Raw genomic sequence first — 20755 nt, forward strand, 5'->3', positions numbered from 1 at the left:
AAGTAGCCCAAAGATTTAGATCTCGGTCCGGATTGAATTGTCCTTCAGTCCGGATCCAGACCGGAGTCTGCCTATTGAGTACCCCTGATCTAAACCATGCTTTGAGGTTTTATATCTGATTTCTTTTTGTTTATGGAATGTCTTAAATGTATTTATAATTAAAAATATAAATGTACTATTTCATTTGCTAAAGAACTGAATTTAACTGAAAAATAAGTTTTTAAATTGCTGTCCTTATTATTTTTTGTAATTTTCATTTAATTTATTATTTATTTATTTATTGTCTTTGAAACCCTTGTTGTTTTGTGGATGCCTCTGGTTTGTATGTGTATTGTTCTGTAATAATAATAATAATAATAATAATAATAATAAATAAAAACTAATGGGGAACGACCAGGCAAAATAAAAGTCCTCATAGTGACCAAAAAAAAAAAAAAAAAAGCAGAGCGTGCAGGGATCTACCAATCCGAGGGTAGTTTTTTTAAATAATTAATTAAATCACTTGCTTGCCGTGGCTCCTATGAGGAGCATAGAGCATCTGTCCAATGTCAACATGCCTCATGGTTGTTCGCCAGTGTGTTGACTTGCCGCCATGTTTTGCCATTGCCTTTGGCTTCTTTTGTTACCGTTCTGCGCCATGTTTTGCTTGGTCGCCCAGGTCTACGACTGCCTTGGGGGTTCCGATCAAGCTTAGTCCTACTGATGTCTTGTAGAGGCCGACTGAGGGCATGACCAATCCATCGCCACCTAGGTTTCTCCTCTCCTGGAGAGGAAAGTAGTTTGGTGTTAAAAGTGCAAATCAATCCCAGAACAACAGCAAAGGACCTTGTGAAGATGCTGGAGGAAACTAGACAAGTATCTATATCCACAGTAAAACGAGTCCTATATCAACATAACCTGAAAGGCTGCTCAGCAAGGAAGAAGCCACTGCTCCAAAACTGCAAAAAAAAAAAAAAAAAGCCAGACTACAGTTTGCAAGTGCACATGGGGACAAAGATCTTACTTTTTGGGGAAATGCCCTCTGGTTTAATGAAATAAAAATGTAGTGACCATCGTTAAGTTTGGAGGAAAAAGGGTGAGGCTTGCAAGCCAAAGAGCACCATCCCAATGTGAAGCATGCGGGTGGTAGCTTCCGAAAATTTGTGGGCAGAACTGAAAAAGCATATGCGAGCAAGGATGCTTACAAACTTGAATCAGTTACACCAGTTCTGTCTGGAGGAATGGGACAAAATTCCAGCAACTTATTGTGAGAAGCTTGTGGAAGGCTACCCAAAATGTTTGACCCAAGTTAAACAATTTAAAGGCAATGCTACCAAATACTAACAAAGTGTATGTAACCTTCTGACCCACTGGGAATGTGATGAAAGAAATGAAAGCTGAAATAAATCATTCTCTCTACTATTATGCTGACATTTCACATTCTTAAAATAATGTAGTGATCCTAACTGACCTAAGACAGGGAATGTTTTCTACAATTAAATGTCAGGAATTGTGAAAAACTGAGTTTAAATGTGTTTGGCTATGGTGTATGTAAAATTCTGACTTCAACTGTACGATGAAGGCATTTATTGTCAAACACTTGCAAACGTTTGATGTTCTGCTGTGTGATACCCCAAGTTTCACAACCATACAGGAGCACGCTCTCTACACAAGCACCAAAGATATGAAGCTTCAAGTTCTTGGATATGGTAGATGACTTCCACACCTTAATCAGCGCGAAATAGGCTTGGCGAGCTCTGTTGATATACGATTGCCAATGTCAACATCAGTTCCACTGTTTTTGGTCACTTTGCAGCTGAGATAACAGAATTCCTCAATGTCTTTGATGACTACCCCATCTATGAGCAATGCCTGGGTGTCATTTGTGCCTATCTGGAACTGTTTGGTCTTCTTGACGTTAAGCTTCAGTCCAACTTTGGCTGCATTGAATTGAAGGTGTTCCAGTTTAGCTTTGATGGACTTGAAAGAATAAGCCATCAAACATTTGTCGTCCGCATATCCGAGGTCATGAAGCGAGATGTCGATAGCCATTGTATGCCATCAGGGGCCTCGGCATTAGTGCGCTCATAACTTTGTCGAGCACAATAAGGAATAGCAAGGGTGACAACACACACCCCTGTCTTACACCTTTATGGATCTCAAACAGTTCACTTTCTCTGCTCGAGTACCTGACTTTACACAATTCGCGGATAATAGCAATGATGTCTTCCGGAACTCCTAGGTTCTCCAGTGCACTCCAAATGGCATTCCTGTTCAATTGATTGCTCAGCAATGATCCATAAGCTACTGACTTTGTCAGAGCAAGATCTTTCTCTGCAAAAACCAGCTTGTTCAGGACACAGCAATTTGTCGAGAGCAGGCATAAGTCTGTAGTGTACAATAATGGCGAGCAGCTTCCCTATAGTATTCAACAATGTTATGCCCCTCCAATTCTTACATTCGATCAATTCTCCCTTCTTAGGGATTGTCACAATCACACCCATCTTCCAATGCTCCGGTACCTGCTTCATGGTCCAAACTTCACTAGCAGGGCCTAGTGTAAGCCTGTAAGCCTCAGATGGTGGGGTCTGCATTTAATCAGCTTGGCTGAGATGTTGTTAGTGCCGGGGGCCTTGTTCACTTCAATTTCTAAATTGCAGACTCCATTTCACACAGATCAAGAGGGTCTGTGCGGATTGTTCGGTGAGCATTGCGTCTAGTTTGAAGTTGGAGAGGACTCAAATAATTTGCCTTGGAAGGCATAGATGAGAAATGCTCTTTCCAGTGCTCAAGTTGTTGTTCTTTAGTTGTGTGTGACCATCAGAGCTCTTCAACAGCAGGCATACCTTCAAACTCCTGCTGCTAAGTTGGCGAATAGCTTGGCACACACTGCGCATATCCCCATTTCTTGAGGCATACTCCGCATTCGCTGCAATGTTACTGATAAATTTGCTTTTATCAAGGCAGGCCATTCGCTTAATCTGTCTCTCAGTGCTGTTGTACTGCTCAGATTGTAGCTGTTGTTCGGAGTTCAGCTGGTCAAACTGCCATTTCAACCTTATGCGTTCTTGAATTTTTTGCCATGTGATATCCTGGATCCATGGCTTCTTTTCTTGCATCACAAAGCCAAGAGTTTGTTCAGCCGCTGTACTGCATGATGTCCCAGTGTGTTCCCAGTTGTTTGCTAATCACTGACATTTAAGTAGCTCGTCCATCCTTGAGCAAAATTCAGCTGCTACATTTGTTTCTTTGAGCCTGCTCACATTGAACCAACAGGCAGCCAAAGGTCATTTCCGGATGGCAGCCAACTTTACTCAAACCAGTAATTTGTGGTCACTGTAGATATCTGCGTGCGATTTGTTCTTACATCCATCAGTGAGTCTTGGAAATTTCTGCTTATTAGGACGTGATCAATTTGGTTTCTTGTTCTACCATCCGGAGACATGTATACTTATGGATGTCCTTGTAGGGGAATTTTGTAGTACCAATGTACAGCTGTTGGCTTGAGCAAAGATCGATCAATCTGTTGCCATTGTCTGTGATCTCACCAGGGAGGCCACACTTACCCATCACATGGGTCAGGTTGGTATTGTCACAACCGACCATGGTGTTGAAGCCTCCAAGGATGATTTTGCTATCTGATTTTTTGCAGGTAACATGTGTGACCTCTAGTTGATCGTAGAAGGTGTCCTTGACCTCATCTTCAGCTGCGTTAGTTGGTGCATAACACTGGACGATTGTAATGTTCCTCAGTTTAGAGTGGAACCTCGCAGTGATTATCTGGTTGGATACTGGATTCCATTCCGAGAGTGAGTTTTTCATGTCAGGAGCCACGATGATTCCAACTTTATTTTCAGATGCGTTTAAGTTACCCAAGTACATGAAGAAATGCCCGGTGCTTGCGGTCATTGAGCCACTGTTCCTCCATCTCACCTTGCTCAGACCCAAGCACTTAATTGCGTACCGTTCCATCTCATTGCAAACTTGAGTGAGTCGAGAAGTCTCTAACAAAGTCTGTACATTCCATGTTCCTACTCATGTCCGTTTATGATAGCCAAGGGTCATCGTTGGTGGGTTTGATCTAGTTTCTCGTTGTTCCAATGTTTCTTGAATCACTGATGGTTTTACAGGGTAGGGTGATTGGCTCCACACCCAACCTACTCAGTAGGCTACCCCTCCTTAATTTGTTTGCTGACCCGTCTTCTACACCGGGGTTAAGACCTGATCATTCAACATAGTTGCTCAGCTTAACAGGTGGCACCACGTGCAGGTTACGTTAGGAGCTGGTGAAGTCACTATGGTACATTATGAGTACTGTAATCGTGGTGGTTTTCACCCATTTACCACCCAATTAATTAAATAGTATTAAAAAAAGCTTTTATAACTCATGCACCCTCGTGGACTTGATGACTAGCACCCCATCAGACTGCACTTACTTACGTCACCAAAGTCTGGACTCTGAGGAGGACCGCAAGGGCTTAAGGTGCCATTTGGGACAGGGCCTAATTCATTACCACAATTTGAGCATGTAATAGGTAAAGAATGTGCAAGGATGACGTGGGAACCGGCTGAACAATCAACTTAAACTTTTAATGCATAAATTAACTTAAACAAACATAAACAGACACACATGCAATGCGGCTGCGTGTATCTCTCTCTCTCCCGAACCGGTGTCTCCGGCTGCCCCTTATCTTGCTTTCCTGCTGATCAGCTGATTCAGCGCTGGTCGTGCTCCATCATGGCCCAGCCATGCCCTCCTCCTCGTTACACTCCTCCCCCGCCCGTTTCAGGCCGGGGCGCCACCGGTCTGTCTAACTCCCCACCATCTCTGGAGGGGAGACGCTGCCCTTCCGGCTGTTCCACCCTCCCTCCTGTGAACCTGGAGGAGAGACGAGGGGAGGCGTGGGGAGAGGGAAAGGGTGAGCGGAGACTCACAGAGAGAGAGAGGAGCGAGAGAAGAACTTGCTCGCCGGCTACCGGACACGCTATTGCCCTCTCCCTCAACCTCTCCTCCGCCCTCTGGCAGACACCAGCTCGCTCCTCCCCGGCGTACAGCAGCGAGTCCTCTGGCCCCTGGCAGACAGAACCTCTCCTCCCCTTCTCGGCAAATGGCCCTGGCTCTCGGCGGCCAGCAGCGACCCCTCCATCCCCAGGCAGACGGCCACGGCTGCTCCCTGGAGGATGGCAGCGGCAAGGACTCCACGACAGCGCATCCCTCCTCCCTCCCAGGTTTCGGCACCACTGTAACAGGTAAAGAACGGGCAAGGAGGAGGTGGGAACTGGCTGAACAATCAATGTAAACTTTTAATGCATAAATTAACTTAAACAAACATAAACAGACACACATGCAACGCAGCCGCGTGCGTCTCTCTCTCTCCCGAACTGGCGTCTCCGGCTGCCCCTTATCTCGCTCTCCCGCTGATCAGCTGATTCAGTGCCGGCGTGCTCCATCACGGCCTGGCCAATCCCTCCTCCTCATCACAGTGCACATGTAGAGCAGCTGAACACAAACTACATGGTGCATGAACAGCCTCACAACTGAATGTGCAGAAGTACAGACGAGCTAGCACAAAGTGCACTGTGCACGTGCCTTTTCTCACCAACTTCTGTTAAGACTGGCCGATGGATGAAATGAAAATAAACTTGGATTAAAACATGTTTCCTGTTATTTCCGACAACAAAGCACATGAACACGACGTACTCGTAATTATCACTTCAGAAGAGGGAAGTAAGATAATTCCGCTAGCACAAGAAGGTAGCATAAATATCACTGTTAGACCCAAACATAGCTATAAATAAATATAATGAATCGTACGAGCTACAGCTATGTGCAGGGATGTTTTCTCTCCTGTCTTGATATTTTTGAGACTCAAAATAATTCTCAAATCCTCTTTGAAACAACAATAACAAATGTTTAGTGTTAGATTACTTACTTTTATGAATGTTAAACTTCCCCAAGAAAAACTATACAATAAGAACTGAATAGAAGTAATTCCACATCGGAAAACTGAATTTTTGAACCAGTTGTACACATCAGACTAAATTGTGAAACTATATACACAAGAAAAGCAAGTGATCTGTCACTGACCTTCGGTAAAAAATTATTATTAAAATCAATATTTAATCCGCGATTGGCATTGCATCATCCGCCATGTTTTTTTCTCCAGCTTGGAAACTCAAGTCCGCTGTGATTGGTCAAAAGGTCAGCAGCAGGGACTGTTGGGTATTAGTCCACTGTGGAGCTCGCACTGATGCGGGCTCAGCCGAAGGGTGCATTGAGGGTGCAAAGGGGGCGTTCGTGAGCACCCTTCTGAGCGCTAAAATGTCAAATGGGACACCCTACTGTCTCGTGGACTTCGCAGGAATGCACAAATGAAGGCCATGACATTACAAGTCTATATGAAGTGCGCCATTTGGGACAGGGCCTTAACATCATGAACCCAGCACTGATCTGACAGGGCCAACTATGCCTAAGTCTCTCTAAAACTGGCCCCCTGCCATTCTTTTTTGTTGAGTTCTCTTGTTAGTGCTTTTATAGCACTTACACATTAAGATACATCTAAATCAAGCAGATCCCTCACAATAACCACTTAAGTGATCAGAAACAAACAAACTACTTTCTCTTTGATGAGAGGAGAAAAATGATTGTATGCTCTACACCCTGTTGAAAAGACCAACATTGTTCATCAGCAGCAAATACCTTTTTTGTTTGCGTCATCTTGGACCTACAGTGACACCTAGTGGCGTGGCTGAAGCATCATTCAAAATCAGTAGTTTTCAGTTATAGATGCCAATGCAGAAATTCAATTTTCACAGTCCCCTTGATTAATATATTCCAGAATGAAAGTGTCCAATAACAGGGTGGTTACTGAGATTAAGTGTGTAGTATTCTTGCCAGCCCCCATGAGGATACCCTTTTATGTAGAATAACAGCTTTTATTAACTGTTACTGTTGTGACTGGAGTCCAAATCTCATGTGACTGCTCATGTTTTTATACATACATTTCAAAATTACAATTCAGTGCACCTTTAACTAGCTTAACCAGCAAGGATTTTTTATATTTCAAATATTGATTCAAGTCATCTCTTGGATTATCTGACGGAAAACAAAACCAGATTTTTCCCCATACGAGAGCATTGGAAGAGAATGTATTTTACAGGTGAACAACTGATAGCTTGGCCCATAATTCAAAGAGGTCCAGGCTTTAAAGCCCTTGATTTAATTTTTTCATTTAGAAGAATTTCCACAGGTTTGACCTTGGATTGCTAATCATTTAGCTACAGGCTACAGTAATGGCAAACTTTATGTTTTCTTGTCTTTTCCTCTACAGCGCTGTTTAGAATGTCGGGCCTATCTGGCCTTATGAGATGTTTGACATTCTCCAAAGTGCTTCAAATTAGAAAATTCTCGGTTTAATTCAAGTTTTATGGTCTGTACTGCGCTGTTTATCGCTCCGCACAATCCAGTCAAGCTGGATTTATTATGTGTTCAGTGTGAGGAAAATGGGTAGAAATGGGAAGCACGTTTTGCGCTTAAAAAGTACTATGGGGATAAACCACTGAATATGAGTTATAAAAGCATGCATTTGGGACAGACTTCAAGACTTCAGTCAGATGATGCATTTTTATTCATTATGTTTAACTTTATTAAGCTTAACTTCATTAAGCTTAACTTGTATTGAACCCGGAATAATCCTTTAACCATTCACTTTCATTGAATGGAAAAAAGATGCAGTGAAAATGAATGGTGACTGAGGCTGAAATTCTACCTAACATCTCTTGTGTTCCTCGAAAGAAAGTCATACGGGTTTTGAAAAACATGAGGGTGAATAAAAGAGTACAAAATTTTCCTTTTGCCATGAATGATCCCTTTAACGGCACCGAGCAACGTTCCAGAAATAATACCTACATCCGAATATGCATACTTCCCTACTATATAGTGTGCCAAAAGCATGTCAATGGATTAGGGTGTCTGAATCCTCAGTATTCATAAAACAGTAGGCGAGAAATACCCAGATGACCTACTACTTCCAGCAAGATTCTGAGGTGTGCATCCACTGGAAACGTTTCTATGCCATAATCCCATGGAAGCGCCGGAGACATCAGATTCAAAACGCTGAATTTTAAATTGGGAACCGCGAGCTTGCTGGCACTTTTAAACTGTAAGTGCTATACATACCAAAAAAAAATTGTTCCTTGTGCTTAAATTTAACTTGTTTTAGAAAACCATGCAGAGTAGATTATATTCGCTGTTGCTGTTACTATGTCGTATATTCGGTTCACGGTACATAGCCCACATTCCCGTACAAAGTATGTATAAATTGTATTCATACTTCTTACCTACATACTGTACCTAAAATACATACTTTTTTACAGTCGAAAAGTACATTCTTCATCAAATGAAATGCATGCTCTGAAAGTACACAAACTCAGACCCAGCCATTGTTTGGTCAAACAGGTAGTCCTGCCCTCAACTCACACCACTGGTTGAGCCTAAGTTACTATGTTGAACCGTTTAAATAAACAGAGCAATGCTGAAAAAAGTTACAATGCCACAGCATTTACACTTTTGGGGAAAATCAACCTACGAATGGTTTTACAATTTAAAAGGGGATAGAAGACAGTATTTTACATTAAAGAAATTTCACACTTCACCTTTAAGGAGTCAGACAGATGGTACAGGTCATCCTGTAATGTATTCATTCATACACTGTACTCCTTTGGCCTGTGACCCTCCCCCTCACCACCTCCCTCACTTACAATAGTTTGTTCAGGATTTAAATCTTATCCTGATGCAGTGGGGATATTTAGTTCTCTGATGTTTCTCTCCCTCTCCTCTTTTTTTTCTCTATCTTCCTCTACAACCACCATATTCGCTCTATCTCTGCCCCCTGTTGCCCTCTGATGGTATGCTAGCTTTGTCTTCCATTAATGTGTTTCACTATCCCTAATCGTTTCACTGGTTTCTTTCTTTCTTTCTTTCTTTCAAACTCTCTCTCAGTGACTATATAATCAAGGAGAAGACAGTCCTCCTGCAGAAAAAAGACAATGAGGGCTTTGGCTTTGTGCTGAGAGGAGCCAAGGGTAAGAGGGCACATTTCTAAATTGGAATTTGAACATTTGAATATGTTGCACTAATCCGCTGTCATCACTTTTTAATGGTGTTGTAATATTGCATTTTCAATGTGTTGTGAACCTCAATAGAACATTCTGGATATGCATATGCTCTCAGCAAAACCACAGTTTGTACAGATTGTATAATTGTCCTGTTATTGTAGCTCAGACCCCTATAGAAGAGTTCACTCCCACCCCAGCCTTTCCAGCACTGCAGTACCTTGAGTCTGTTGACGAAGGTGGAGTGGCTTGGAGAGCTGGTCTACGGATGGGAGACTTCCTTATTGAGGTATCTGCAACTTTTAGTCTGTTCTTCCCTTTGCATCACTGTCTGACAACCAATACTTCAAGTCTCTCTAGAATTGTCCTCATTAATCAGGTTCTCTCTCTTTCTTTCTCTTAATCTCCCTATCTACTGTATCTTCTCTTATTGTATATTGGTCTTTCTTTTTTCACTCTTTGTTCTTTTCTGCATATCTCTCTCCTTTTTTCCAGGTGAATGGGCAGAATGTGGTAAAGGTGGGGCACAGGCAGGTGGTCAATATGATCAGGCAAGGCGGTAACAGCCTCATGGTCAAGGTTGTCATGGTTACCCGGAATCCTGATATGGAGGAAGGGATCAGAAAGAAAAGTAAGATTAACATTAACATTAGGCATTCCCTGCTGGAAAAAAACTGCTTTAGCTATCCAAAGCTGGTTTGCTAGTCTTAGCTGGTTTAAGTTGGTCCAGCTGGTATTCCAGCCTGTCCAAGCTGATCTTCAGCTGGTCAAGCTGGTCTCTGTGAGAGAATTTTGTGGGCTAAGCATGAGAGAACATTATGAGAGAACGGGAAATTTTTATAAAAGTAATGTGTCTAACTTTGTGAAGCAAGAATGTCTGGGAGATTATGTATGTCTAAGAATATGGGGAACTGGGAGCAGCTATGGCTGGATTTGTTGCTGTTTTTTACATTGACATTTAACTAACAAAGACAGGAACAGTCCACTTTTGGTATCTGCTTAAACACAGACTTTTTACTTTAGTAATAGGCTTAGATCAGAATGAAGTAAACAAGTAGATGGGTGTGATTACAAAACAACCTATCTAAGCTTATGTTTAACTTTTCTTTGGATGTGTTCCACAGCTGCGTCTGATGGAACCCCCGGCTGTATGCAAATAAACTACAAAGATAAAATGGAGTCTGACTGATTTATTGCTGCAGCATTAGTTTAGGTTGAAGTCATTAAGTATTGGTACAGGATACAAGGTACAGGATACATTGGGACTGTGGACTGAGTGTGTATCGACTGCAGATGGGATGCCGTCAGCCTCTCAGTGGATTCTGAGTTGTAAGTTACTGGGTAACTAGGATACCAGTATTAGTTTAGGGAATTGGATTCCTCTTGGGTCAGTTAAGAATTTTCATTGGATCTCCCATAGTGGTCAAGGAAGTGATCAGCTGGTTTAGCTGGTCAACCAGCTGATTTTGGTGCCCAAAACCCCTCTAACCAGCGAACCAGACCAGCCATAACCAGGCTGGGTGAGCAGCGAAGATCAGCAAATCAGGTTTAAGCTGTTTTTGTTTAGCAGGGTTATGCCACCATAATTATAATAATGATGAAGATGATGATGGTTACCACAGTGGCCACTCTCTCTCTCTCCACAGTCCCACAGCAGAGTAAGAGACTGAGCACACCGGCTATTGCTCTACGCTCCAAATCCATGACATCAGAACTGGAAGAGATGGGTGAGACATGAGGAAAAGAAAGATAAAATGATATAAAAAAACACTAGCGGACAGTACCAGAAGGTTTAGAGAGAGAGGGCAGTGGAGAGATGAGAAAGAAAAGAGACAAAGGACTAGTTTGGACGGTCTGAAGGGGGAGGGATGGAAGAAAGTGAGTGTATTGGAAAGCAAACTCACAGTGATACACTAAAATGAAGTAGAAAATCACAATGCCTAATATTGAGAGCAGTGTTTGAACTGGATGGCAGGAGGAAGGAGGAGAGAGAGACAGACATATAGAAAGAGAGAGACATCATTAAGAATGTGAATGAGTCTCAATGCATTTCACTGTTCTTTCAGAAGTTCCACACTGTCACTACCAGCACCCCCACTACAGGTAACCCCCCCCAAAAAAAACCCAATCCCTGCCCTCTACCTTATCCCTCAACCCTCCACCTGCAAGCCTTCTTAGCTTTAACCCTAAACCTGAATGTAAACCACGTCTCGATGATCACACACCTCTAGCTATCAGAGAAACAGATTCCTGAGCGTTGTGCGTGTCGCTGTAGTAACGCTGGAGGTGGTGGGCATTGCTAGAAAGGCACAGTATGTGCTGGCTCATGGTGTCACCTTCACTTAAAATTATTTAGTTTAGCAATCAGTGTTATACAACATCGGGGCAATCAGACTAGAACATTTCAAAAGCCCACCACCAAGAACAACACTGCTTAATGTGGTCTGTATCATTTAAATGGACGTAAACACCTTATCCTTCAATCCTTTAAACCTAAACATCCCTACCCCATTACTGTAGTCCAGTGAGATTTATACATAGCATGTTTCACTCCTTTTCCTTCTCCTCAGCCCAGGCAACTTTCTCAAAGCTTACAGTCTCTTGTGGCACTATGTCTACTGTGGATTAGTGTTTTTCTCTAAACCTCAATGCTTTTATCACTTGTAGCCCAATTCCTACAATCCAGTAGTTAGGTTAAGTGTTAGGGTTATACAATCCAATAGTAGTGAATACTGGTTGAAGAACCTGATCAGATTTGCAGGCTTTTATGACCAGTCCAGCAAGAAACAAATTTGTGTTTTCAAAGGATCGGGCTGCTACAATGGGCACTTCTAAGGAAGAACTAGAGGCTTGAGTTGCCAGTGTTTGTTATTTATGGTATTGAATCTTTAAAAAGGTATTCAGAGTTTTGTTTGATGCACTTAGTAACAAGTAAACAGTGTTGAATCATGAGATAATGGGTACTAATTACTTTTGGATGGACAGAAATCCTGACCACAAAGTCTTAACACATTTTCCACTAATTTTTTGAATGTTGTCTGTAGAACTATTCACAGAGACTGCTGTGCCATAATTTAGTGAGCTACCTCTTTGTTGCACACAAGTCTATTAATGTGGAATGATCCATTTTAGATTTACCTGCCCCTAAATGTTAAATATACGAAAAACAAAGTGTGGTTGGCCGTTTTGCGTGTTTTGGGTTCTTGGCAAGAAAAAGCCACAGTTAACTAAACTTTATGCCAATAGTCAAAAGTCTGGAGACTAATGTAGGGTTTAAGATTAATGTATGTACTTCTGTTTAGGGTTAATCCACTGAAATAATCCTGTCTGAACTTGATCAGAGAACTTTTGATATATTACTGCAATATCTCCTCAATATGTTCGTGTTATTATGCCAGCTCCTACTGTACCATATGCCAATTGAAATGCAGCGTTTTAATGTGAGTGAAGTACTCTCGCCTTATTCAGACGCAATCACCTCTCCACCTGGCGCAGTCTCCCACCTCACAGGCTGCCATGCTCTAAAGACAGCAGAAATCACTCTTGCATGAATGTCTTGCTGCACTTGGACTTTATAAGCAGCACTTAAATGAATAAAGAAAAACAGAAATTACTCTATCATAGCAAAAGGCAGATGATGAATCTTAACCGGCAAGAAGCTTGATTCCTCCTGTAGTTCCCCCAGAATCCCTTAGCTTTATATGCACACAGAAACACTTACACACACACACACACACACACACACACACACACACACACACACACACACACACACACACCCTTCACACTCATTCACTTGTGGCTCTTATGAACCCCTCCTGCACAGTTGTGTCACACAGGTTGTTTTTTATTGATTGAAACCTTAACTTACCTATCTTTTAACCTTCCTAATCTTTCTGTCTGTTCCCGCATTCCATACACAGTGGACAGAGGTAAGATGCAACTCTTTAACTCTTTAATCTAAGTAATTTTCTAAAGTTGTGTGTGAACATGATTGGGAGTGCAATTTGTTTGTATGTGTGTACATCCCGGAAGTGTTTTTAAAAAAACTTATCAGTGTTTAACCTCTAGCAACTAGTTAGTGTGCCTACACACTAAAGTTTGCGCTGCGTCAGAGAACGCTGCAAATCTGTTGATTTCAGGAAGGATGGTGCATCACAAGCACATAAGAATGCAGTTCAAATTTTTTGCAAAAGTGACACTTCTTGGTGTGACCAAAAATGTTGAACATTTCAACTTTTGCTCAAATACACTCTGACATAGGCATCCGTTGACTAAGGAGTATGTAAGAGAGACACGTCCATTTGTGTTTCAGAAATTCGATTTGCTGTATTCCCGACCTATTTCAAACTGACACAGCTCTTTCCATGCCCTCAAAACTAGTCTTCTGCATTCCTATCTGTTAAACACTCAGAGCTTTCTCTATTGTGTTGGCACCCTAAGTTGGCGATTGCAGCATTAACTGCTCATATAGTATTACAGCTGGCTGCTGGTGTTTAGCCTTATATTGACTCTCTGTTTGCTTGATCACAGCCTCTGCCCCATGGAAAAAAAAATCAGGTAAAGCTCTTCGTTCCACTCTGTCTATCCTGTATGAGACACTTGACCTCACAGGTCTGCAAATATCTCTTTATGGGATGAATCCTGTCCATCTGTTACAGAGTTAGAATCTTCACAAGCTACAGAGAAGAAGAGGACAGTTTATCAGATGGCTTTGAGTAAGAGGGTCAATGTTTTCATACAGAGGCACTATCATACTGTATCTAAAAATTTAAGAAATATGTGTTGAATCAAAGTAACTAAAGCTAAGAATTAAAGAGATAGTTCACCCAAAAATGAAGTTTCAGTCATCAATTACTCACATTCATGTTGTTCCAACCCCGTATGACTTTCTGTGGAATACAAAAGGAGATAATTGACAGAATCTCAAGGACTGACAGCCTCACCCACTATTCACTTTCACTGTATATTTGTTCTATAGAATCTGTACAATGAACATGAATGGTGACTGAGGCTGACATTCTACCTAATATCTTTTTTTTTTTTTTTTCAGTAGAAGAAAGAGAGTTATATGGGTTTGGAACAGCAAGAATTTTTATTTTTGAGTGAACTATGCCTTTGAGAGGTAAATCACAGTAACTCAAGCTAAGAATACATGGTTTTTGAAGAAATACAATACTCAGTTTCTCTTTCACTTTCTTTGTCAGATAAACTGGATGAGATTTTAGCAGCAGCACAGCAGACCATCAGTACCAATGAGGCTCCAGGGCCCCGGGTTCCGGGTATAAAAAGAGAACGGGGCAGAGGCTTTTATAATGAGGTGTGTTTGTGTGTGAGACCATTGTATATAATGACTGCGTTGGTTACAAATATTACATGATAACGATTATGGTGATCAAGGACAGATGCATAGCTAATACATAAAACTTACTGAGCTATGGTTTGCAGGAATTCTTTAGAAAAATTGCATTCGCTATAAAATTGGTACATAATGTTCAAAGAAAATCATCTACTGTGTAAGCTCTCAGATATTTCTCTCTTTCTCTATGTGTTCTGGTAGCCAAGTTTTGACCAATCAGGAATGGGAATGACATCTGGGGCTGGGCTAGGCTACGACCGTGGTCAGTTTGTGTCTGGCCACACCTCCCAGCATGGTATGCTGCGGCAGAAGTCCATCGGTGAGGCTGTCCGTTTGTCTGTCTGCTCACCTGTCTGTCTGTTCAACCATACTGCTGTACATCTATGGTACATGCATTTAGAGCATTTCAAAGAATGCAGCTGTGGGTGTGCTTTAATGCTCTAGAGTAGTGACTGTGCTTTTCAGTTTGTTGTAACAGTCCGTAAGAATCTTGTCAGTGCTTTAACTGGGTTATAGGAGAAACCAACTGGATTTACTTTAATCTGGTGCATACCATCATTTTTGGTTGGCGTATCAACTTTTACGGCCCATTTATAACCCCTGAGATTATTAGCACACTATCTTTAAGTATTATAAGACATCACTTTCCAACCCATGCCATGAATCTTCAAAGCTGGTAATGCCAGTAAATGTTCAATATTAAAATCTCCACTATTTTGGGTTACAAAAATGGGGCCTTTGGACACTTAGAAAATAAAGAGCATTTTTTTTTTCATTTTGCATGACATGTGTTTAGTCTGGTATCCGTATTGTATATTTGTGTCACTTCTTTGTCATCAGGCAGATGTCCTGTGTGTACTGCATTTGTACTTCTGTAACGTAAGTTAACACACTGCAACTATATCTGGTTTGTACTGACAAATAACAACTTTGCAACAATGTAAGGGGAACGACATATACTTGTTTATACTGGGAGATTGACTAATCATGATAGTAAACAGACAAGCTGACAGACAGACAAACTAACAAACAGACATACTCGGCTCATTTGCGTCCTTTGTTTTGTTTGCCTCTGCTCATTTTAGGAAATAGAGTTGTCTTTTTCTTTCCCTCTCAATTTCAGCTGCTTGTATATTCTCTTGCTTTCATGCATATATTTTTTTTTCTTCATCATTTTGTAACACCTACACTTTTCCCTTTCTATATGTTCTCCATTTCTGCTTTTTTCTTTCAATGAAAATGTGTTTACATTTCTCCCCCTCTCTCTCCTTTTATCTTTTTCTGCAGGGTGTCCTGAGGATGAGAAGCAGTTCCTTCATCCTCCAGCCATGAAGTTTGCTCGCAGTCTTTCAGTACCTGGACCAGATGATATTCCTCCTCCCCCAACTACAGCCCCCCCTGAACCCCCTTTCTCCTCAGCTCCCCCTCTTGGCTTTAGGGGCAAGACATCCCAGCAACCTTCTGTTTCTGTGTCCCAATCCACTTCCTCTTCTGCACATTATCAGCTCTATTCACAGTCAGTACACATCAGGGACAGGTCCCCTGGACACCCATCTGGGTCTGGAACAGGGGACCATGCATTATCTTACTCCCATGCCCAAGCCCACCCCTCTGTACCAAGCAGGACTGCCTCCAGGAAGGTGATTGGGTACACAGGGGACCTTGCAGGGGCTGGAGGAGCAGCAGGGGCTAAAGCTGCAGCATTAAGAAGGGGCTACAGCAATGCAGTCCCACCCACTAGTGTTGCTACTGTGATTCCCCAGCAGCAGCAGACTGCTCAGAGCCAACCTTCTAGAATGGACCGCAGTTCAATGGAGGGAGGAGCAGGGGGTATCCCGAAAGGTGGTGCACGGAGAGGGAAGGGGCCCTTGGTCAAACAGTCAAAGGTGGAAGATCTGCGTCAGGGCCAGGCTACACTAGAAGGAAAGGGGTCAGTGGAGAAAAGCTCTATTCCTATCCCCACCATCATTGTGAAAGCCCCATCCACCAGTAGCAGTGGTCGCAGTAGCCAGGGCAGCAGTGTGGAGGCTGAACCACCTCCCCCAGGAGAGAGTGACAGTTCTAAACCCCAACCTATTGCTCCCCCACCTGCACCCACTGTTCCACCGCCAGCCCCTCCCTCTATGCCTGCTCCCCCACCTCCATCACTACCATCACTTCATACTCAAGAGAGTTTGGACTTCACCAGCCAGTTTGGTGCTGCCATAGTGGGGGCAGCTCGCAGGGATCGAGAACGATTCCATGAAGCACGAAGGAAGAGTGCCTCTTTTTTTCTTTCTACTGAGGAAGAGATGGGAGGAGATGGAGGAGGAGGGGGAGGACGGACCCAGACCTCCCAACAGCAGCTGAGCTCTCAGCCTTCACCTCGCCTCCGACCATCCAAATCTATAGATGAGGGCATGTTCTCAGGTGATACCTTTATCCACCACACACGCAGTATGCCTCCTGCCTTTGGCCTGCCTGAGTACTCCTCACCTGTTTCTCCTGGGGACTATCAACCCAAGTCTGTACCTGCTGACTTTTATGGGGCAGGAGGCCGACAGCAGCAACAGCAAGCTTCTACCACAACATTTATTCACCCACTAACAGGGAAAGTTCTGGACCCTTCATCTCCACTCGGTTTAGCGTTAGCTGCACGGGAACGTGCCTTGAAGGATGATGGACGTATTCGCAGGGAAAGGACCACAGAACACAACTTTAGCCGTCAGCTATCCAGCATTGGGGCCTTCCCCTCATCCACTGCTCAACCCACCTCACACCTCTCCTACTCAGTGGCCTCATCTTCCTCTACAACCTCCTCTGCTGCCCAGTCTTCCAGCTCCTCCTCGTACCTTGTTACCTCCTCTTCACTAGCTGCCACCACTACATCCACTCGGCCTCCATCCCCCAGGATCCTGCGTGGAGCAGGGAGTAGCTGGGGTGAGGAGGCAGGGGTAGGAGAGCGCACAGATAGGGAGGCTGCTGGTACCTCAGCTCCTAGAGAAGGCCTAAGGGTTCGTTTCTCTGAAGATAAAACCGTTCACACACACCACTACCAATCTCAGCATTACCAGCCCACCTACAAGGAGCGTGAAAGGGAGCGTCACAGAGAGAGATCACGAGAAAGAGAGAGAGAAAGGGAGAGGGAAAGAGAGATGGAAAAAGCTCAGACCCAGATGCAGCAGCAGTCCACAGCAGCAATGACCCAGCAGCCTCGACGTCCCTCATTCTTGAGGATGGAGAGTGAGGCTGGGGCATACATTCTTTCATTAACACCTCCATCCCCTTCTCCAACTGTGGCCCCAACACATCCTTCAGCTGGAGGTGAAGGTGGAAGTGGCCCAGGACTTATGGTTCTCCCTCCCCCAGCTCCCTCGGTGGATGCAGATGATGAGTTTGTGTTTGTTGATCCTCTCCCTCCACCATTGGAGTTTGCCAATAGTTTTGATCGTGGTTTGGGTTACTCTGGGATGATGTCTCGTAATGTGACAGCCCGCCATCAGCTTCAACCCCCTCCTCCCCCACCACCTCCCCCACCACCTCCTCCTCCTCCTAAAGACACCTTTATGGCAGGGTTCCCCCATCACACACCACTGCCTTCACCCCAGGCAGGGGATTCCACAACTTCCAGTCTTACTTCCTATGACAGTGAAGTTGCCAACCTGACCCAATCAGCCCTGTCTCCCTCTCCATCTTCCCCCTCCACCTTGCAGCCCTCTGCACCACCTCCACCTCCCTCTGTATCACCTCCGCCTCCACCCACCTCTTACCACAGACCATTTGGCCTATCTCATTCACAACACTCTTCTCCCACACCCCCTCCCCTCTCTATCCCAGCTCCACCTGCATACCGGGGGCCCCCAACAGCAACATCCACCCCTGCAACTTCAGTCTCTCTTAGAGGTACCTCAACTGTGAGTGCGAGCAGTTCCACAACTGCTACTGCAACTATCGCTACTACCACAACTACTGCTGCCGCTGTCACCCCGCACACACGCATGGCAACTGTCTCCACAGTAGCTACAGGGGGTAGCAGGCGGCCCAGCGCAGAGCATCACCCACCACCCAGTGCAGCTTCAGTCAAGATTTGTGAGTCCCAGGAGACAGTGGTGGATTCTGGGATTGAGGAGCTGGACAGCCGAAGCAGCAGCGACCATCACTTAGACAGTATTTTAGCACTCAGTGGGACTGGGATCAGAGAGAGGCTGGAAAGAGCAGGGATGGGTTGCTTAGGTGGAGTTGGAGAGAGAGGTGGGTCAACAGATGCCAACAGAATCAGTGGAACAGACTTTTTAGAATCTTACATGAGCTACCTTGATGGACAGACATTTGAAATGCACAATGCCAAAGCCACCAACACTGCATCCACCTACCCGAAAACACAGAGGTTCAGAGAAGGCAGCCGGGCTGGAGATCTTCGACGGCAAACCAGCACTGCCCCCCCTGCATATCATCGACGTAGAGAGGAGGAAGAGGAGGAGGAGGAGACAGAAGAGGGAGAGGAGGATGTGAATGCCCGTGATGGCTATGGGATGAGGGAAGGGACAAGGATTGCTCGCTCCTCTGTAATGTACTTTGACCGACCCCACACTCCAGAGATAAAACCTCTGTGGGGTGATGGATCGGCCGGAGTGGCACAGTCTGTGGGGGATGGAGGGGGCCAGGCTGGAGGCGCATACGTTGAGGCACGTAAGCTGCATCCTCCCATGACCAGTATGAAGGCAAGCATCATCAATGAATTAAGCACCAAATTACAGCAGAGGAGCAAAGGAACAGATAACTGGGGAGCTCAGAGGTCACTGAGCCGACACAGGTATGTGTTTGTTATCAGTGTACGTGTGTGGCATGGATGTGTGTTAATGTCTGCATGGTGGCCTTGAAAAGAGGCATGTGGCATGAGGATCTCTCAGCTGCATGAGCATTGTGTGATTTGGGATGTCTTGAGTCATAATCAAGATAGTTTTATTATTGAGATTTTGAGCCATATGGTTAAAGGTTTCTTGAGATTTTTAAAATCTAAAAAGAAAGTTTGCTTGAATTAAACTTTGTTTTGTAAAGGACAATTTATTATTAGCAGTATCTCAAACACCAATTAACTCTTTGTGTGTGCTGTGCAACTGTGTGTGTTTAAACTGTTCCTCTCTTTTTGTGATTTCTGCTTTTTATCGCACTGTCCATGTACGTCTGTCTGTCCCATATCAGACACAGGTAACTGCTGCACTATACCTCCTTGCTCTCTCTCTCTTTCTTTTTCTTTCACTCTCTGTATTTCTCTCTCTTATTCTCTTGCCTTAATTTGTTTTCGTCTTCTTTCTATTCAGGTTCTCAGAGGACTCCACAGGTGCACTGAGTCCTCCCTCTGTCCGCTCTACCTCCCCATCTCCTGTTCAGCTTTCTCAGCCTGCCTTGTCTCCCTCACCCACAACTTCCTCCCAGCCGCTCTATGCAAATTGGGCTCGATCTCCTTCACCTCAGCCCCCTGCTACCTCATCGCAGCCTCCTCCCCGCTCCCACTCACCCATTTCTCCCTCATTGTATTCACCGTACCCAACTTCACCCAAACACCGGCCTGTGTACCGCACCAAAGCCCTGGAGTTCCAGTTTATCCCCAGCCGAGAGTCCCGTAAGGCTGAGTCCCATCATGGCCAGCGCAGGCGAGCACCCAGCCCACTAATTTCTCCCTCTGACCGCCCAAAGATTGGCCCTCCCCGACCCTCATCCCTTCCCATTCTCCCCACCACCCCCCTCTATAGCAGCCTGTATGACCTCCGAGGTTCTATTACTCCACCCTCACCTGCCAACCCCCTCGGGGACCCCTACTTCTCCCCCTCCCCCCCTCTCTTTGCCCCCTCAGGTGCCCCACCACCTCCAAATTCCTCTCTTGTGGTCTCTCGATCCCTGTCCCCCACCCATTTCCTGTCAGGGACTTCATCCCCACCTCTCCACCCTATTCCTCCACCCACTTGCCTGAGTTATCCCCACCTTCCACCCCCTTCACCTACAAAACCCTTTGCCTCCAAACCACTTCCGTACTGGACCAAGTACGATGTGGCTGATTGGCTGGGCTATCTGAACCTGGGTGAGCATAGGGAGCGTTTTCTAGACAACGAGATTGATGGCACACACCTGCCCTCTCTTACCAAGGAGGACTACCTGGACCTAGGAGTGACCAGGGTTGGCCATCGCATGAACATAGAGAGGGCACTCAGGAGAGTGATGGACAGGTGAGAGGAGAGAAAGATGAAAGGCAGGACAGCGATGGAGAGAGGAAAGGGATTAGGGTGACAAAGGGATAGTGCATGAGGAAAGAGAGCTAGTATAGAT

The 20755-nt window shown here is 44.4% G+C and overlaps 1 protein-coding gene across 1 annotated transcript in view; it reads left to right on the forward strand.

Moving 5' to 3' along the window:
• The window catches only part of LOC127450761 (SH3 and multiple ankyrin repeat domains protein 1-like), a 117583-nt gene that overhangs the window by 93543 nt on the left and 3285 nt on the right, over positions 1 to 20755 (forward strand). Inside the window, exons 16-26 of the mRNA XM_051715100.1 lie at positions 8981 to 9063; positions 9258 to 9382; positions 9589 to 9724; positions 10740 to 10820; positions 13017 to 13025; positions 13627 to 13653; positions 13755 to 13811; positions 14301 to 14413; positions 14654 to 14771; positions 15740 to 19244; positions 19753 to 20655. Coding sequence (XP_051571060.1) covers positions 8981 to 9063; positions 9258 to 9382; positions 9589 to 9724; positions 10740 to 10820; positions 13017 to 13025; positions 13627 to 13653; positions 13755 to 13811; positions 14301 to 14413; positions 14654 to 14771; positions 15740 to 19244; positions 19753 to 20655 — 5157 coding nt within the window. The remainder of the gene's footprint in view (positions 1 to 8980; positions 9064 to 9257; positions 9383 to 9588; positions 9725 to 10739; positions 10821 to 13016; positions 13026 to 13626; positions 13654 to 13754; positions 13812 to 14300; positions 14414 to 14653; positions 14772 to 15739; positions 19245 to 19752; positions 20656 to 20755) is intronic.

The sequence above is a fragment of the Myxocyprinus asiaticus genome, chromosome 13, assembly GCF_019703515.2.
Source record: "Myxocyprinus asiaticus isolate MX2 ecotype Aquarium Trade chromosome 13, UBuf_Myxa_2, whole genome shotgun sequence".
Classification (NCBI taxonomy): Eukaryota; Metazoa; Chordata; class Actinopteri; order Cypriniformes; family Catostomidae; genus Myxocyprinus; species Myxocyprinus asiaticus.